Below are 18,955 nucleotides of genomic sequence, written 5' to 3'. Positions count from 1 at the left end.
AAAAAATAAGAGCTGGAGTTTTTTGACATTTTGTGCGGAGTTAATTGCGGGGTGGGAGGTGCGGGGTTAATTATCAGCTTCCTAGAAAATATTGACAAAACGAAAGAGAAACAAAAAGAATATCGCTGAATTTTTATGAATAGAGAGATCAGTAGAATACTGATCGAAACTATTCAAAGTTTAGATGGTTAGAAATTCCCTCAATTCAAACTATTTTTTTGGAACATGTTTACATGTGTTTAGATTTTCTGTTACTCCATTATCTATGAATCCTTGATTTCATTATGCTGTACTCTAAAATAATGTGTTCTCACTTCTCGTTGATCTAATAAATTTTGGTTATAAAAATCCAAGCTTAGTTTCCTATATGCAAGGACATTACTATTTTAACTTTTTAGGTATTGCCGGACCAATAAAGATCAACATGCATTAAGTAGTTTGTAGAGTATTGAATATGTAAGCATTGGCAGACCAATAAAGATCAACATTACTATTTTGTACGACATTAATTTTGCTGTTCATATTATTGCACCCGATCGATAAACTAAGTGGGTCCATTTAATATATATACATATAATAAATAATAAATACAAGGAAGATAGTATGTATAGCCCGTGCCTATTATACCAATTCATCATTATCTTCAGTTGCTGAAGAAACAAAATCCTTCCATATAAGTATTAATTAAGCACAATTAACTATTTCAATTGTGTAATCTAGGTTTTTTTTTACGAGATGTAATAAGGATGAGAGACAAAAAAAAACACGTTTATTTGGCTTAATACTCATTGAATAGTGAATTTGTTTTAGATCTACCCACCCTAGAAGTGTTCAAATAGTCAATTTGAACCAAAATAAAAGAGATTAAATGAACCGAACTAATCCATTTAAATTGAAAAAAACGAATCACTAATTTTCAAAATTTATTGGAAGGTTAAAAATCAAATAAAGTGGATCCATAAACACCCCTAATCCAAACACCTCTTAGCCATGGCGAAAGGTTATCTCGGAGTGGGATCCGTATCCTTCCAGGTAAGACTGGTAAAAAAAGCTCGCAGTTCGTGAATCGATCCAGACCCACATCTGACTCAATCGCTAACAACTTTTTTGTTACTAGCTTGTCACTAACTTGGTCTAGAATTAACGAGTTTGAGCTGGGGCTAGCTCAATCATGAGCTGACAAGCCAGCTCGATCTAGGTATGAATTTGTGTGAATTTTATGTTGTCCATCTTAGTTCAGGTATGAATTTGTATAAATTTGTGTATTTAAATGTGTAAAGTTCATGTTAAATCTGATGGCTTAGATCATGTAAATGTTTAATTGACTTTCGTTATTTATATATTTTGAATTTGTATGACAGTAGTCAAATAAAGCCCAGTGAGCTAATGAACCAGCTCTGTCCAATTGACTTTCGTTATTTATATATTTTGAATTTGTATGACAGTAGTCAAATAAAGCCCAGTGAGCTAATGAACCAGCTCTGTCCAATTTGCTTCTGGCTCGTGATGATTATGAGTTAAGATTTAGCTCGACTTATCAATCTCAGCTCACTCGGTTGCTGCGGTAAGCCAATCAAGAGTTAGGTCCAGCTCGTTGCCATCCCTATTCTCAGGTATCTGACAAAGTAAATTCTGAAAAATATAAAATTCAATCTCCAAGTACATTTTCACATGAAGATCATATTGAACTGTTTAAATTGACTATTTAAATTTTAAAAATTAAGATATTAATCCATACCACGAACCGATCCACACTTTGCAAAGTACCATAACCTAAAACCATCAACATGTGCATATATCTGTATATCTTGTATATCTCTGCATATCTTTTCCTAGTCTAATATCTTATAGCCTTTTCCTTTGCTGATTCTATATAAACCACCCATGACTCATAACATATCCTGCCATCTCAAAAAACATAATAAAGCAGAAGCACTACGAAATCTAAGCCCAAGAAAGTAGCAAAAATGGTCCAAATTTCGCACTCCCATTGGATTTATCTGATTATAATTTCATCTTGCCTGGTTACACTATCCTCGAGTGCTTCTCTCCCAGTTAAAGCAGTGAATCTTGGTGGATGGCTCATTACCGAGGGATGGATAACGCCATCACTCTTTGACAATATTCCAAACAAAGACATGTTGGTATGTTAATTACTTAACATCGTCAGTCTCTTTACTATTTTAAGTTATATATTAATTTACAAATGAGTATTAATTGATACGTAATATAATCAAATAATGCACAGCTCTGTTGAGCTACTGGTCTACTGGAACTACTGCTACTTAATGTAAACCAATTAAGCTCTCAAGTAATATATTTCACATTATTTTTTCTTTGTCGGAAAATGTAATAGAGATTGGCATGTTATATAATTAATATCAGTCACTTTTTGTATAGCAGAGCTACATTTCCTTTTTCCAGTTGAGAAATAGAAATATTGATACACATTACATGCATGGATATAAATTTTCCTCATTCCCTTTCATACTCTGATATCGGCTCTATTTGCCTCTGTATGATAATAGGATGGCACTCAACTGCACCTCAAATCAGTGACACTAAATATGTACCTCAGTGCAGAGGGTGGTGGTGATAGTATCATCGTTGCAAACCGTGCCAGGGCAAGTGATTGGGAGACCTTTAAGGTTGGCGTGACACATCTGTTGCTTTAATTTAACCAATCAACAAATCTGTGATATGCTAATTTTGTTAAAAGATAATCTCTTATTTTCTTGCAAAACAGTTATGGAGAGTTAATGAGAGAACCTTTTACTTGAGGGTTTCCATGGGGCAATTTGTCAGAATAAGCTCTAGAAGCAGTCGACTTGTGGCCAAGGCGACAAATCCAAGCACAACAGAGGCATTTGTTATTGTAAGAAATTCGAACAATCGCGTCCGTATTAGAGCTCCCAATGGTTTGTTTGTTCAGGTATCAGTTTTCACTTTTCACTGCAATTACATAAACTGCTTAGTTTCATTCACATAGTACAGTATATCAGAAGCTGTAATGTATTAAACTTGAATGGTCATGTCTGGGAGTATAAATTTTGAACCTCACAATACAAGAAAAAGAAAGCCAATTACAGAAAAATGCTCAATGCATAATTATCTCTAGCTAATGTTGCATCGATTAATATCAATTAATACAATAAGATCATTGTATTAACAGCGATATTTATAGTTACATGGATATAATTCCAGGATGAGTGCACATTTCAACTGCAAGTCCAGTGTATCAAACTATTAATCACCCAAAAATAAAATGTGCACCATTGACAAGCAAACCTCTCAATCCACCCAAAATTCATGAACATCAAATTTTGAGACATTTAATAAAAACCATAAAAGGTCATTTTGTGCCAACCACTCAGGCAAAGACAGCAGTGTCGGTAACGGCAGATTACACCGAGGAGAGCACGAGCTGGGGAAATGATGACCCGTCTGTGTTTGAGATGACAATGGTTAGACAGCTGCAAGGCGAGTCAATGGTTGGACAGCTGCAAGGCGAGTTTCAAATCACTAATGGTTATGGCACTGAGGCCGCCACGACTATTTTAAGGGTAATTATGCTTATTAAGACTATTGACTTGTCAAACTCTGTTTTCATTGCTTTCAGGGCCAAAAGCATGCTTTGATGACCTTCTCGGTTAAATAAAAAAACTACGGGATAGCTGCGTTGCAAAGTCAAAATTGCACAGGAATGTTGCATTGGTTCAAAATCATAGTTTCCCAGATAATACAGACCTATACCTATTAGATGTCCAAAATATATATTACTTGTCCTGAATTATCCACCATTATGTACTATTATCTAGACATAGACACTGGGTCAAGGTCGTAAACTCATTACCTCATAACGTCCAAGCAAACATGCTGGCAGGATATGAAATAGATAATGACATTTGAACTGATTAAAATCAGATATGGCAAGTTGTTATTTATTCTAGTCAGGCCTCCGGTTGAAAGGGAAACAGTCTAATCATTAATAAAAATCAACATTGTGTTATCAGTTCTCATTCTTTGACATGTGTTCCCCCCTTCATATATTTTTTAATTTTGCATTAAAAAAATTTAGAACCAGTCAAACAAGGTCCTTTAGTTTATCTGTAATTCCCATCGGAAAGTATTCAAAAGAAACAAATACATAGTGGCAGATGCAACGAAATCCGCACTTCACTTTGATAAGATAAGGTACTATGTATATATCCTTAACAATATTAGTGCCATCCAATTGTCAAATTTCATGTTGTGGCAGAACCACTGGAGCACTTATATTGTGGAAGATGACTTCAGATTCATAGCAAATAATGGATTGAATGCTGTTAGAATCCCTGTCGGGTGGTGGATAGCAAGTGACCCGAATCCACCAAAGCCTTTTGTGGGTGGCTCTCTCCAAGCATTAGACAATGCCTTCACATGGGCTGAGTAAGCAACTCATCCTCTGCTCTCTTCACCTTTCTTTAAGAGAATGGCATCCATCTTAAAAGGGCAAAAAGAAAACATTCTTTGAGTATTGATACTATCCTCTGTGTTTTGTTTTTTCTGCCCCCCTCCCCCCACCCCAACCACCCCCCCACCACACCACCTTTTTTTTGTCCATTACTTAGAAAGTAAATGAGAAACTTACAAAGTAGGGCTAGCTAGCTGGGAAAATTTTACTGAAATATTATCTGCATGGTAGTTATTGAAATCATAATACAGTAACAGTTATGTTAGCTAGAATTTGGGTTCAGTTCTTAGAATAAAGAGGTGAATACTCCATTTTTACATTATCTCTTTGGAAAATCAGGAAGTACAATTTGGGAGTAATAGTGGATCTCCATGCTGCTCCTGGCTCGCAAAACGGGTTTGAGCACAGTGCATCTAGGGATGGATCACAGGAGTGGGGCACCACTGATGAAAACATTGCCCAAACAGTTAATGTAATCGATTTCCTTGCATCCAGGTAATTATAGCACTCATTTTTCAAGAATTTATTTTCATAAAATGTGTTCCTAAGCTAGTAAATTTTTAATTTACTCAGCAACAGTATTTTTCTAATTGCAGATATGCTAAAAGAAGTGGCCTTCTTGCCATAGAACTGATCAGCGAACCGTTAGCGCCAAAAGCAACTCTAGACAGCCTAAAGAAGTACTACCAAGAAGGTTACAATGTGGTTAGGAAGTACACATCAAATGCATATGTGATTATGTCAAACCGGTTGTCTGCTTCATCAACTGAACTCCTCCAGTTTGCCAGTGGCTTTCAAAAATCAGTCCTTGATGTACATTACTACAACCTTTTTACCAGTGAGTTTACTACCATGACAGTGCAGCAGAATATAGATTATGTGAACAACAACCGATCGACAGATATAAGCACGGTGTCAATTGCAAATGGCCCCCTTGTTTTTGTTGGTAAATCATATTTTTTTCTAAACTAATTATGCTTCCAAGTGTTTAAATCCAATTTTGTACATTATGCAGAGGGTTTATTGAATTAGTGTGATTAATTACAGGAGAATGGACTGCAGAGTGGGATGTAAATGGGGCAACACAGCAGGATTATCAAAGATTTGCACAGGCTCAATTAAATGTGTACGGACGGGCCACATTTGGATGGGCCTATTGGACATTGAAAAATGTAAATAACCACTGGAGCTTGGAATGGATGATACAGAACGGTTATATTTCTTTGAAATGAATTAGGCCCATGCACCACTCAGAGAAGTTGTAGTACCAATGAACTTTCTAGTCAATAAAGCCCAAAGCAAGAAATAAAATAGTATCCCTGTTAAACATATGTATAATTGTTTATGTTGGTGTCAGAATAAATTTCTTGGGATCGGTCGTCCTTTTGTATTTTTCAATAAATGATTGTTTAATGTCTCAAAGGTTAGAAATGGATTTAATTGTCATTAAATAAAATAGTTGAAGAATATGCTTTTTATGATTTTGTCTGAAACATTAAAGTTGAAAAAATTATGGTTTTGACTTCAAGTTATTTATTTTAAATATAAATATATGTTATTTACTTCTTTACATTTTCCAGTGGAACATTCGATTTATTTATTCAAGCAAATATTTTAATGTATGGATTAGTCCATGGTCTACTCCAACTAGGGGTGAAAACGGGTCGGATATTATCCGTTCGTATTCGGATCCGTATTCGATTTTTTGCGGATTCGGATATTCGGATACGGATAGTTTCCGGATTCGGATACGAACGGATATTATTATTCGGATACGGATACGAATTTGGTATCAATTTCTGAATCGGATACGGATACGAATACGAATAATTATCCGTATCCGTATTTTTTGTCTTGCCAGATATCCGGATATTTGGGTTTCCTATTTTGTTGTTTCCTATTTCTCAATTATAACCTTCCCACTCGTCTTCACTTCTCGACTTTATCTCACATAACACCGACAGATGCACAAAACCCTAGACATGATTTAGGCAAATCCTTCAACGCGATTTAGAGAGAGCAAAGTTGCCATCAAAATTGTATAATTTCTTTGAACTCTACGCGATTTAGAGGGAAACCTTCAACGCAATTCGCATTTCCGTTCGACATCCTTCAGGTAAAAAAAATATCTCAAGATAATCTAATATTTTTCTCTGTTGATCAGAGTATTTCTCAAAAAATCTTGCAAGTAGTGGCACTGGGGCCATGCCACACACCTCTTTGGCTCTTTCTCTCTGCCTTTCTTTATTGTGGAAGTTTTCATATTTGACCCTATAAGTATTTTAATAAAAAATATATATCTTTGCAGGAAACAAAGAAACTGAGGTAAAAAAGTACAAATTGTACTTTTTTTCAAAGTTGCTTAAATTATATAAAGAAAATAAAAAAGCTAAAATTCATTTAAGCCTCATTACTTGCAAATCATTTTCTAAGTCTATTGTAAATTTATAATATAAACTATCAACACCAGCAAAATTTTTTGAATAATCAAACTTAGTTTCACTCCATTAATTCATAATTTTGATTGCATTTTCCATGCTCTAATTTGTAATTCTCATTGCATTAATTTATAATGTCTAATTATTTATTAAAAAAAATGAAATGTGATCATTTGTTGATGGAGTATTATAGATATTCATTTCTGGTATGTGAAATGGTGCTATCCTGATTATCTAATTTTCAATCTGTATTATACTATTGGGATTATTTGCGAAACAAGGTTCCTTTCTTGGTACAGCTATAGCTTTGGACACAATTAACCACCTTTATTATTTAATTATTTTAATTATGCTAGCTGAATTAAATTAATGTAGAAAAGTTATTTGCAAAAATAGTCTAATTCTTATAATCTTTTAGGTGGTTAGTCTAAATGGCATCATCGAGCCGACTTGTTGAAAGCGAGCCGCCTCATAATTTGGCTTCAACACCTACTGCTAATGTTGATATTGATGGTGCTACAAATGAAAACCAACCTAGTAAAAAGCAGAAAAAACTGAGTTCAGCAATTTGGGATCATTTTACTAGAACTGAGATTGGCACTAGTGTAGTAGATGGAAAGAAGCTGAAACATTTCACTGCAACTTGTAAGGTTTGCTCTCAAAAGTTTGTAGGAGATAGCAATAAGGGAACTACACATTTATGGAATCATCAAAAGGCAAAACATAGCCGTTCTAAGGGGCAGAGAGTTCTTAATACAAATGTAGAAACATTCAAGTATGATGAGGAGTTGAGCCGTAAAAAGTTGACACTTGCTATTGTCATGCATGAGTATCCATTTCGTATTGTTGAGCATGAGTATTTTGTAGACTTTGTCAAATCCCTCCGTCCCTCTTTTCCATTGAAATCACGGATTACTTGTAGAAAGGAGATATTGGATATGTTCAAGGAAGAAAGGGAGAAGGCTTATCGGTTCTTTAGTTCACTTTCATGCCGGTTGAGTTGCACCATGGATTTGTGTACTTCACGACAGAATATGAGCTACATGTGTGTGACAGCTCACTTCATTGATGAAAATTGGGCTATGCAGAAAAGAATCATTAGGTTTATGCGCTTGCGAGGGAGGCATTCGGGTGCAAATTTATCTCAAGCAGTTATGAAAGTGTTGTTTGATTGGAACATTGATAAAAAAAATGTTTTCAATTACATTAGATAATGATAGTGCCAATGGTGTGTGTGTGAGGGATATGACCGTGCAGCTTACTCAAAACGGAGGCCTTTGTTGTGGTGGAAAGCTCTTTCATGTGAGATGTGCCGCTCACATCATTAATCTTGTTGTACAAGATGGGATAAATGTCATAAAGAAAGGATGCGATAGCATACGAGAAGTGGTGGGGAAAGTGAAAAACTCTTCTATAATGCGGGAAGAATTTGAGAATAGAGCTAAAGATTGCAAGCTAGATACAAGGAGAGCACTTTCTTTGGATGTCTCTACTAGGTGGTACTCGACCTATATGATGCTAAGAGATGCTATCTACTACCGAACGGCACTTGAGAGGATGCACATCCTTAACCATGCATGGTTTTCTAATTTTCCTTCAACTAGTGAGTGGCAAGAGGCAATTGAGTTATGTAAAATTTTAAAAGGCTTCAATACAGTGACCGAGATTCTCTCGGGTACTTCTTATCCAACCTCTAACTTGTTCTTTTCAAGATTTTGTGAGATCAAACTCAAAATTGGAGCATGGCTTACAAATGAAAATCCAATTATTGTCCAAATGGCTTCATCAATGAAGCTGAAATTTGACAAGTATTGGGATCAATCAAACATTGTACTAGCAATAGCGTCTTTTCTAGATCCACGCTCTAAGATGGTGTCGATTGACTTCTTTTATCCTCAGATTTATCAAAATGAAGGACATAATGAATTAACAGAGTTCAAAAGGGTTTTAAAAGAGATATATGGGGAGTATGTATTGAAGTACCAAAGTAGTGTAGAACAAGCAGCACAAACCGGTGGGGGTGCTGTTCCAGGTGGTAACTCAGGTGATGATGATGAGGATGGGGACAGCGAATACAATCAGTATTTATTGGAAAGAAGTCAACCATGGAAGGCAAAATCTGACCTAGATCGGTACATAGAGAGAGATGCTATTTTGTGCCCTCCAGGTCTAGAGTTTGATGTACTTGCTTGGTGGAAAATAGAAGGTAAAGAATACCAAATCTTATCTAAACTTGCTCAAGATGTGTTGGCTGTATCGGTCTCGTCGGTTGCTTCAGAGTCTGCTTTCAGCACCGGTGGTCGTGTTATAAATGCATATAGAAGCAGTATAGACTCAGAAGTTGTTGAAGCGTTAGTGTGCATACAAGACTGGGTTAGAGGCAATAAGAAAGGTGATGTTTTCTTTTATAGTTAAATCAATTCTTTTATTTAGTTATATTCAAAAACTAACAATTCTGAAATATTTTGGTAGCAAATTTTTAATACAAGTGTGGTCATAAATGCCACCGGTGAATAATGGATCACGGGTCAGGACTTCAGGGGTATCAGTATTGAAAAATTAACAATTCTCTTATATTGATTATGTGGTTTTGTGGTTATATGCAGTTAGCTATATTTATGAATATTTTTTTTTGAACCTTTATGAAAACTTGCAAGAAATGTAATCATAGTGAACAGAGTTATAGATTTGTGTATGCCTCTAAGTGAATTGTACAAAAATTTGTATATGTAGTAAAATATGCAATCTCAGGTTGTTTGTATATTTTATTAATTGAATTTTAATTTCAGATCGTGTGACATCAATTCTTGATTTTATTGAGGAAACAGAGGAAGGAGGTGATGAAACTTGCTCTGAAGATGGTGATACTGCTTGATATGCTAACATGATTGAGTTATCTCTTTTTGTTTCAGAATTATGTAATTCTAAGTTTGGAGAAAAAAAAATTGATTGATATCTCCTTTTTGTGTTAATATTTTTGTTTTGTTTTTGTTTTGATATCATTTTGATTGATATGCTAAATTGAAGATTCATTAGTAAATTGATATTATGATATATGTTAAATTTGTGCCAAAGCCTCTACGGTACTATCAGTATGCAGTATGCATATATCTTTGATTGATATCCTAAGTGAATAAATTGATATGCTATAATGCTAACATGATTGATATACAATCATGCTACATTTTACTTCTATTTTTAACGGGGAAAAATAATTTGTTATGTTAATTTTGTTGTAATATATATATATCCGAATGAGGAATTCGATTTATATCCGTATTCGTATTTGTATTCGACTAATATTCGATTCGTATTCGTATCCGATTAATATCCGATCCGTATTCGTATCCGATTAATATCCGATTCGTATCCGTATCCAGAAAATAAAAACGGATACGAATATGGTTTTATCACTATCCGATCCGTATTCGATCCGTTTTCACCCCTAACTCCAACGCCTGCCAATTCATACACGTACCAGAATAACTGAATAAGAATCAATTTAACGACGACCTCATACTAAAAGAAAATGACAAAACGTAAAGGTAAAAAATATACCGACAGAAATCCCAGTTAAAGCAGTGAATCTTGGTGGATGGCTCGTTACCGAGGGATGGATAACACCATCACTCTTTAACAATATTCCAAACAAAGACATGTTGGTATGTTAATTACTTAACATCGTCAGTCTCTTTACTATTTTAAGTTATATATTAATTTAGAAATGAGTATTAATTGATACATAATATAATCAAATAATGCACAGCTCTGTTGAGCTACTGGTCTACTGGAACAACTGCTACTTAATGTAAACCAATTAAGCTCTCAAGTAATATATTTCACATTATTTTTTCTTTGTCGGAAAATGTAATAGAGATTGGCATGTTATATAATTAATATCAGTCACTTTTTGTATAGCAGAGCTACATTTCCTTTTTCCAGTTGAGAAATAGAAATATTGATACACATTACATATTTACATGCATGGATATAAATTTTCCTCATTCCCTTTCATACTCTGATATCGGCTCTATTTGCCTCTGTATGATAATAGGATGGCACTCAACTGCACCTCAAATCAGTGACACTAAATATGTACCTCAGTGCAGAGGGTGGTGGTGATAGTATCATCGTTGCAAACCGTGCCAGGGCAAGTGATTGGGAGACCTTTAAGGTTGGCGTGACACATCTGTTGCTTTAATTTAACCAATCAACAAATCTGTGATATGCTAATTTTGTTAAAAGATAATCTTTTATTTTCTTGCAAAACAGTTAGGGAGAGTTAATGAGAGAACCTTTTACTTGAGGGTTTCCATGGGGCAATTTGTCAGAATAAGCACTAGAAGCAGTCGACTTGTGGCCAAGGCGACAAATCCAAGCACAACAGAGGCATTTGTTATTGTAAGAAATTCGAACAATCGCGTCCGTATTAGAGCTCCCAATGGTTTGTTTGTTCAGGTATCAGTTTTCACTTTTCACTGCAATTACATAAACTGCTTAGTTTCATTCACATAGTACAGTATATCAGAAGCTGTAATGTATTAAACTTGAATGGTCATGTCTGGGAGTATAAATTTTGAACCTCACAATACAAGAAAAAGAAAGCCAATTACAGAAAAATGCTCAATGCATAATTATCTCTAGCTAATGTTGCATCGATTAATATCAATTAATACAATAAGATCATTATTAACAGCGATATTTATAGTTACATGGATATAATTCCAATGTAAACCTACTCTTAATCCAGCCAAGAAGAACATATTAACATATTGCGTTTTACAAATGCTCTTCTTTGAGAACAGGCAAAGACAACAGCAGATGCTGTGACAGCAGATTACACTGAAGAGAACACTAACTGGGGAGACAACGACCCGTCGGTGTTTCAAATGGAACTTGGACGGCAGTTCCAAGGCGAGTTTCAACTTACAAATGGTTATGGTTCTAAAGCCACCTCTGTTCTGAGGGTATGCTTTCTTTGCTACATTAACTAACTAGTATATCTCTTGTGGATCAAGTTATGCAATAAATTTTTAGTTAAGTCACTTCATGGTTTTTAAAGAAATACTTCAAAAAACACTGAAAATTAATGATTTTTTTTTTAAATACTGGCTCATGTGAATTTGAAAGTTTACTTCTTTTAAAGTGGAAAGACTTGATCTCATCGTTAAATCTCAAAAAAGGACATCCTTCCACATTTTTAAAGGGTTTGAACCAAATTAAGCGAATTTTGAAAATTTACTTGGCCAAGCGCAAAGACTTGTAAAAACTTAAAACTAATCATTATCTTAATCATTCGGTAGGTGATAAATGCTAAGTTTTAATTTACATAAACATAATAATGTTCCATCCAGAAAAAGTAGGCATATCAACAATTATGATTAATTATTTTTTTGTGACTAATTTCAACGCCGTCCTCACAATTATCAAAGTAGTCAATCATCAATACTAACATAATGACATTCTATATGAGTGTTTTATTAATGGCAGAACCATTGGAGCACATACATAACAGAAGATGATTTTAGATCTATGGCCAATGACAAATTAAACGCAGTGAGAATCCCGGTGGGATGGTGGATTGCAAGTGACCCAAATCCGCCCAAGCCTTTTGTTGGTGGTTCTCTCCAAACATTAGACAATGCCTTCACATGGGCTGAGTGAGCTCTTCTTAAATCTCTTTTTAAGTTGTAGCATTTCTAATTTTTTATTGGGAAAAAATAAAAATGCATTTATCACTCTTGTTTTGCTATTTACAGTTTTTGGATTTAGTTCTGTTTATGTTTTTCAAGAAATTTCATGTATCCCCATAAAAAAAATAACGAAATTACGTATTAAAATATTGGAAAGACAATTTTTCATATTTCTGCATTTCTGCATTATTATTGGATGTTGTTTTAGACTTATTAGAGAAAAATAACATAAAAGGAGCATCGCCTACATAACTCAGTGGTCAAGAATGGAATCATCTTAAAACTATATTTTTATACTGAACTTCTTATTAAAAATAATGATAATTTCTTTTATATTGATTTGGTTGATAGAAAATACAATCTGGGAGTAATAGTGGATCTGCATGCTGCCAAGGGATCACAAAACGGAAATGAGCACAGTGGGACACGAGACGGGTCCAAAGAATGGGGCACCACTGATGAAAACATAGATCAGACCGTGGCAGTCATTGATTTCCTTGCTTCCAGGTATTTGCTTCAAACTCAAATAAGTGATAAATCTAACTCTTAATTATATTGTTGCAAACAAATATTTGTCAATTAGTTGTGTCTGGTATATATACTTTTTTGTTCAGTCTCAGCACCTGTCTATCACAGTGATATGGACCACGATATGAGATCTTATAAAATATGAAAATTATTATTTTTACTTAATTTGAACACAATGCTAGTTATAAAACTGCCATAAGCGGCAAATTTTTTGCCTTATTAGGTATGCTCAAAGAAGTGGCCTTCTTGCAATAGAGCTGATCAATGAACCACTAGCACCAGGTGTAACCCTAGGCAACCTGAAGAAATACTATCAAGCAGGATACAATGCAGTTCGCAAGTACACACCCAATGCTTATGTGATTATGTCGAACCGTCTGGGGCCTGCTGATGCAACCGAACTCCTCCAGCTTGCAAGCAACCTTGATAAATCGGTCATTGATGTGCATTACTACAACCTATACACTGACACGTTTAGTAGGATGACAGTGCAGCAACACATAGATTTTGTGAACAATAACCGATCAAGGGATCTTAACACCGTCATGGTTGCGAATGGACCCCCTGTTTTTGTTGGTAATTCCTAATCCTCAAAATTAGTACTTAATATGTTATAATTCGTTATAGGATGTTATTTTTAAGTAGTACCGTTTTGGATTTTAACCTGACAAAGGGATAAATAACAAAATACAGGAGAATGGAGTGCAGAATGTGGAGGGTGTGAAAATAAGGCAACAAAAAAAGATTATCAAAGATTTGCGCAAGCCGAATTGAATGTGTACGGACGGGCCACATTTGGTTGGTCCTATTGGACCTGGAAGAATGTGAATAATCACTGGAGCTTGAAATGGATGATAAACAATGGCTACATATCTCTTTAAATTAGATGGAGAAATGGACCTTTAGCACTAAGCAGGTCCAGATAATAGTAGCCAATACACTTATTGGTTAAGTTAATGTACCTACAGCCGATATTTTATGTATCCTTGGATTTCTAGACTGAGATCTGTTATAATCAGGGAACTATATATTATCCTTCTTTTTTCATGTTTTTATCTAACTAATCAGGGTTAATGAAAACCGAGATGGCTTCAATTATGAATCGCTGACTAGAAATTTCATGTCAACAAGTCATTTGCTTCAGTAGCTCAAAATTGGGAGAGAGAAAAAATACCACATTAACACATAATTATTCAATTATTGAAATGAGAACTCTGCAATGACCATAGCAATATACTTAGGGGTGCAAACGGGTTGGATATTATCCGACCGTATCCGACTCCGTATCCGAAAATTTAATACGGATATCCGATATCCGAATATCCGTGCGGATACGGATACGGATATGATTTTGAATTTTAATTATCCGTATCCGAATAGTAGATATATATTATATAATTTAATATGAATTATGAAAAAAATTATGTTATTCACTATTATAAAAAAACGGATATCTGTATCCGTATCTGGTTAATATCCAATTCTTATCCGTATCCGTCTAATATCCGATCCATATCCATATCTGAAAAATAAAAATGGATACGGATATGATTTTTACCACTATCCGATCCGTTTGCACCCCTAAATATACGGCATAACGTTTTTTGAAAGTTAGTTGGCGATGGCCAACTACTAGTTTCATTAAATCAAATAAAAAATTCAAGATAATTACGGTAGTTCATTAATTGTTGACTTCAAATATGCCTCGTATTTTGTCCGTCGATCAAGTCAACAACTACTTTTTATTGATATATTGGTATGACTGACAGTTTGAATTGCCACAAGTTTAAGAACATGTTTCGTTAAAATGAGAATTAATTTAGGAGACTGGCGTACCGCACCGCTTACATGCTTTGAAATGTATTAGTTCATAATATATTACAGAACTTAAAAGCTGTAAGAATAGGATTAGTTTTGTGTATGTAAATAACGGTATGCGCTCGTCGGACGGACATAGTATTAATATTAATCGGAAATAATTGATTAATTAGTCGAAAAAATACGTAATAGTTTAATCACCGCCAACGATTAATCAATCTAAACGAACATTTTTTACAACACTGCTATGTATACACATAGCTCGATATATATTTTTATATAAATCTTTTAAATGAAGTATCTTGTCAATAACATACAATAAGATGCTTACATTATGGAATATGACTCATACATTAAATTATATAATTACATAATGAGTGGGGTTATAGTAATATGGAAATTATATATGGATCGACTTATGATATGGATATGTATTTTTTTTTTAAAGTTTAATTACTTAATCTGAATCATTAAATATAAACTTCATATAAAAATATCCTTGAAGAACAAATTTTATATTTTTTAGAATTATTTTTCTATTTTTTAGATATGTAGAAAATCACATTATATAAAAATTATACACCATCCAAAAGCAATTATTTTCTATCTATCTAATAAATAGGAAACAAGTTTCTAAATATGTAAAAATCAAAGGTTTAAATAACATTTATTGCATCATAGCGGACTGGCTAAAAAATACGCTAAAAATTGATCTCCAAATACATTTTCATATGGAGATCTTGTTTAACGATTTAGATTGATTATTTGAACTTTAAAAATAAAGATATAACCTTCACCCAAGAAGAAAAAAGAGGTGATTAAAAAAAATTAGAAGAAAAAAGAGGGAAAAAAAATAGGAGAAACCCTAGCCGTCGCCGCTCTCTTCTTCCTCTTCCACTTTTCTCCATTCCATTCCTCCATCTTGATCAAGCCGAGAGTGCGGTATTGTCGGAGCTCGAAATGTAGAGTATTTATCCCCATCTTGATCGGAGCGCGAGCAATCCGGCAGTCAAAGTGCGGCGGTTATCGGACGAAAATAGATCCGATCGTAGATAGAGATGGAGAAAGAGATAATAGAGTGTTTTTTAGAGTAGATAAGTGTGATTAGTTAATTAGAGTGGTTTACGTGATTTCATGAGAATAAATAAGTTTAGAACTAGGAAGGAGGGTCATTTGACCCGTTATAAGTCCTTTTTTTATCAATTAAGTTAGTGTGCATTTAAAGCCATTAATCTTAAAAAAAAATATATAAATATAAATTCATAACACGGATTAATTTGTAATGTGCGTGCATATCACCATAGCCACAAGATACTAATCGAGAGGAAGCCGACACATTTCATTGCTTTCCAGTCCTGATTCTTCTTGTTATTTTTGTCTTTTATATGTGGTCCTTGAATTGTTTTTTTCATTTCATTTTTATATTTAATTTGTACCATTTTAAATAGTCAAATATTTAACTTGTACTTCAGAAGAAGAAAAAAAGAATGTTAGTTGGGCTACACGTGTGGAGTTCAGTTGTTGAAGAAGAATCAGTGATTGAAGATTAGGAACATGACAAACAATTGCGGGACATATGGGCCCTGCATTTATATAGTTTTGTTTTTTGGGTAAACGGCCATACCTTTTTATGATCCACTTACTGATATTCAGAATAGGAAAATAACAAATGATTGTGGTTCATGTAGATCAAATCCAGAAAGACTTGACTTGTTAGTCAATGTATCCTTTAGTATGGATCAAATCCAGAAGTACAGCTTACGGGTGGGTTCTACAATAGAACATGAAGCGTCAGAATAGACCTAAACAAATCCTCTTTAGAGATAGATTGGATGTTTGATTTCTTGTAAATTCCAGATACAGCCTTATTCAAGAATAGAAGAACCAGACCTGGTAAAAATCCAGAAGTACAGCCTACGGGCCGTTTGCACTAAAAATCCAGAAGTAATTATGGATTGATAAATTATACATTCTTCCTCTAATATGTTTGGACCAAATTATACAACATTAGGTAGAGATAATTAATTATGGATTGAGCATTTTTCTATGGCTTTCTTTTTGCAAGATTGTGAGGTTCAAAATAATACTCGCGACATGACCATTAAGAAAAATGTACCTGGACAAACAAACCATTGGGAGCTCATCTGCTGTGCTAGAATTTGTTGCCTTAGCGAGAAGTTGACTGCTTTTAGTGTTTATCCTGACAAATTGCCCCAAATTTTTGAAAACTTATATATCCTTCCTCCAATATGTTTGGACCAAATTTAGAAAATTTCAAAAATCACCTTGCCGAAATATTGCAAAGAGTCATTAAAACTAATCGTGATTTTAATCATAGGAGATAAATTATTATTTTTAATTTACATGAAACATCATAATGCTCTATCCAAGAAAAAGTAGGCACGTCTACAAGCAGGATACAACCACAAGCACCAGGTGTAACCCTAGACAACCTGAAGAAGTACTATCAAGCAGGATACAAGGCAGCTCGCAAGTACACACCCGATGCTTATGAGATTTTGTCGAGCCGACTGGGACCTTCCGATCCGACCGAACTCCTCCAATTTGCAAGCAACCTTGATAAATTGGTCATTGATGTCCATTACTACAACCTATACGGTGACAAGTTTAAGAGCATGACAGTGCAGAAAAACATAGATTTTGTGAACAATGACCGATCGAAAGATCTTAGCACCATCATGGTTGCAAATGGCCCTCTTATTTTTGTTGTTAATTCCTAATCCTTATAATTTAGTGCTTAATGTGTTGTTATTTTTTTAAGTATGTTAATTTTAGGTAGTACCGTTTGGACTTTAACCTGACAAACGGATAAATATCAAAATATAGGAGAATGGACTGCAGAATGGAAGGTGAATGGGGCAACAAAGCAGGATTATCAAAGGTTTGCACAGGCTCAATTGAATGTGTACGGACATGCAACATTTGGATGGGCCTATTGGACGAAATTAAGAATCGCTGTCAAGTGGCAAGTGTCAAGAAATGTCATGTAGCAAAGTCACTTGTAGCAATGTCATGTAGAAAAGAACCTTGCCACTTGTATTATCTAGAATCGATGTAAAAGGCCCATTTAAGGAAGCCCAGATTTGATTCAATTAAGAATCGCTGTCAAGTGTCAAGAAATGTCATGTAGCAAAGTCACTTGCTTCAGAAGCTATAAGATATGGGGCCCAAAAACTATACCATATTATTCAATGAGTGAGTCTATGGTACTGCATATCACGGGTTGTTACCGTGCTACGGCTCTATATTCGAGTTTCAAATCCTAACGGTCGATCCAAACCGCTCATCTTGTTCTCCATATTAATATGTGTTTGGAGACCAAATTTTACATTTTTTGAAAAAAATTTACTGTTGTTTTAGATATTTAGAAAATCACTTGATCTGAAAATTCTGGACCATCCAAAAACAGTGATTTTCAATAAATCTAAAAAAATAGTAAAAAAATTTCAAAAAATGTAAAATTTGGTCTCCAAACACATATTAATATGGAGAACAAGATGAACGGTTTGGATCGACTGTTAGGATTTAAAAACTCGAATATAGAGCCGTAGCACGGTAACAAATCGTAATATGCATAGTACCATAGACTCACTCTTAATCAATTATTGAAATAAAATCTTCTTACTGCAGTGTGAATGAGAACTCTGCAATGACTATATCAATACTAGCTGAATTTTTTATTTATTTTTTAAAATTAGTTGACGATGACCATCTAATAATTTCATTAAATCAAATTAAAGTGTCAAGATAATTACAATAGTTCATTAATTGCATTGACTATAATATTATATCAACAACTAGTTTTATTGATTTATTGGTATGACTGACAGTTTGAATTGCCACAAGTTCAAGAAAATGTTTCGTTAAATAGAGAATTAATTTCGGAGACTGGCGTACCGCTTACTATTTTATAGACTAGTTTTCATGCACTTAATTTTCCAAAACGTCCACGTTGAAAGCTATATTAAAAAATGTTGGTCAGATTCAAGCGTTCTCATAATTTG

At 34.3% G+C, this 18,955-nt stretch overlaps 3 protein-coding genes across 3 annotated transcripts; all 3 read left to right on the top strand.

The window, feature by feature from the left end:
• Nucleotides 1–1,923: 1,923 nt before the first annotated feature.
• LOC144559540 (putative glucan 1,3-beta-glucosidase A) lies at nt 1,924–5,914 on the top strand. The gene is made up of 8 exons (XM_078308595.1): nt 1,924–2,144; nt 2,529–2,648; nt 2,747–2,932; nt 3,375–3,563; nt 4,259–4,428; nt 4,793–4,948; nt 5,050–5,399; nt 5,501–5,914. The coding sequence occupies exons 1-8, from the start codon at nt 1,968–1,970 to the stop codon at nt 5,683–5,685; spliced, it is 1,533 nt and encodes a 510-aa protein (XP_078164721.1). The 5' UTR covers nt 1,924–1,967; the 3' UTR covers nt 5,686–5,914.
• Nucleotides 5,915–10,464: 4,550 nt separating this feature from the next.
• Nucleotides 10,465–14,159, top strand: LOC144559539 (putative glucan 1,3-beta-glucosidase A). Its single transcript, XM_078308594.1, has 8 exons — nt 10,465–10,553; nt 10,946–11,065; nt 11,164–11,349; nt 11,697–11,858; nt 12,382–12,551; nt 12,936–13,091; nt 13,336–13,688; nt 13,806–14,159. Exons 1-8 carry the CDS (start codon nt 10,548–10,550, stop codon nt 13,991–13,993), a joined length of 1,341 nt encoding a protein of 446 aa, XP_078164720.1. The 5' UTR covers nt 10,465–10,547; the 3' UTR covers nt 13,994–14,159.
• A 2,865-nt stretch (nt 14,160–17,024) lies between these two features.
• Nucleotides 17,025–17,671, top strand: LOC144559405 (uncharacterized). Its single transcript, XM_078308425.1, has 2 exons — nt 17,025–17,079; nt 17,331–17,671. Exons 1-2 carry the CDS (start codon nt 17,025–17,027, stop codon nt 17,669–17,671), a joined length of 396 nt encoding a protein of 131 aa, XP_078164551.1.
• The last annotated feature ends 1,284 nt before the right edge of the window (nt 17,672–18,955 follow it).

This window comes from Carex rostrata, chromosome 9 (genome assembly GCF_964058835.1).
Source record: "Carex rostrata chromosome 9, lpCarRost1.2, whole genome shotgun sequence".
In the NCBI taxonomy this organism is placed as follows: Eukaryota; Viridiplantae; Streptophyta; class Magnoliopsida; order Poales; family Cyperaceae; genus Carex; species Carex rostrata.
Note: the sequence above shows the minus strand (reverse complement) of the source record. Positions and strands in the feature narration are given on the sequence as shown.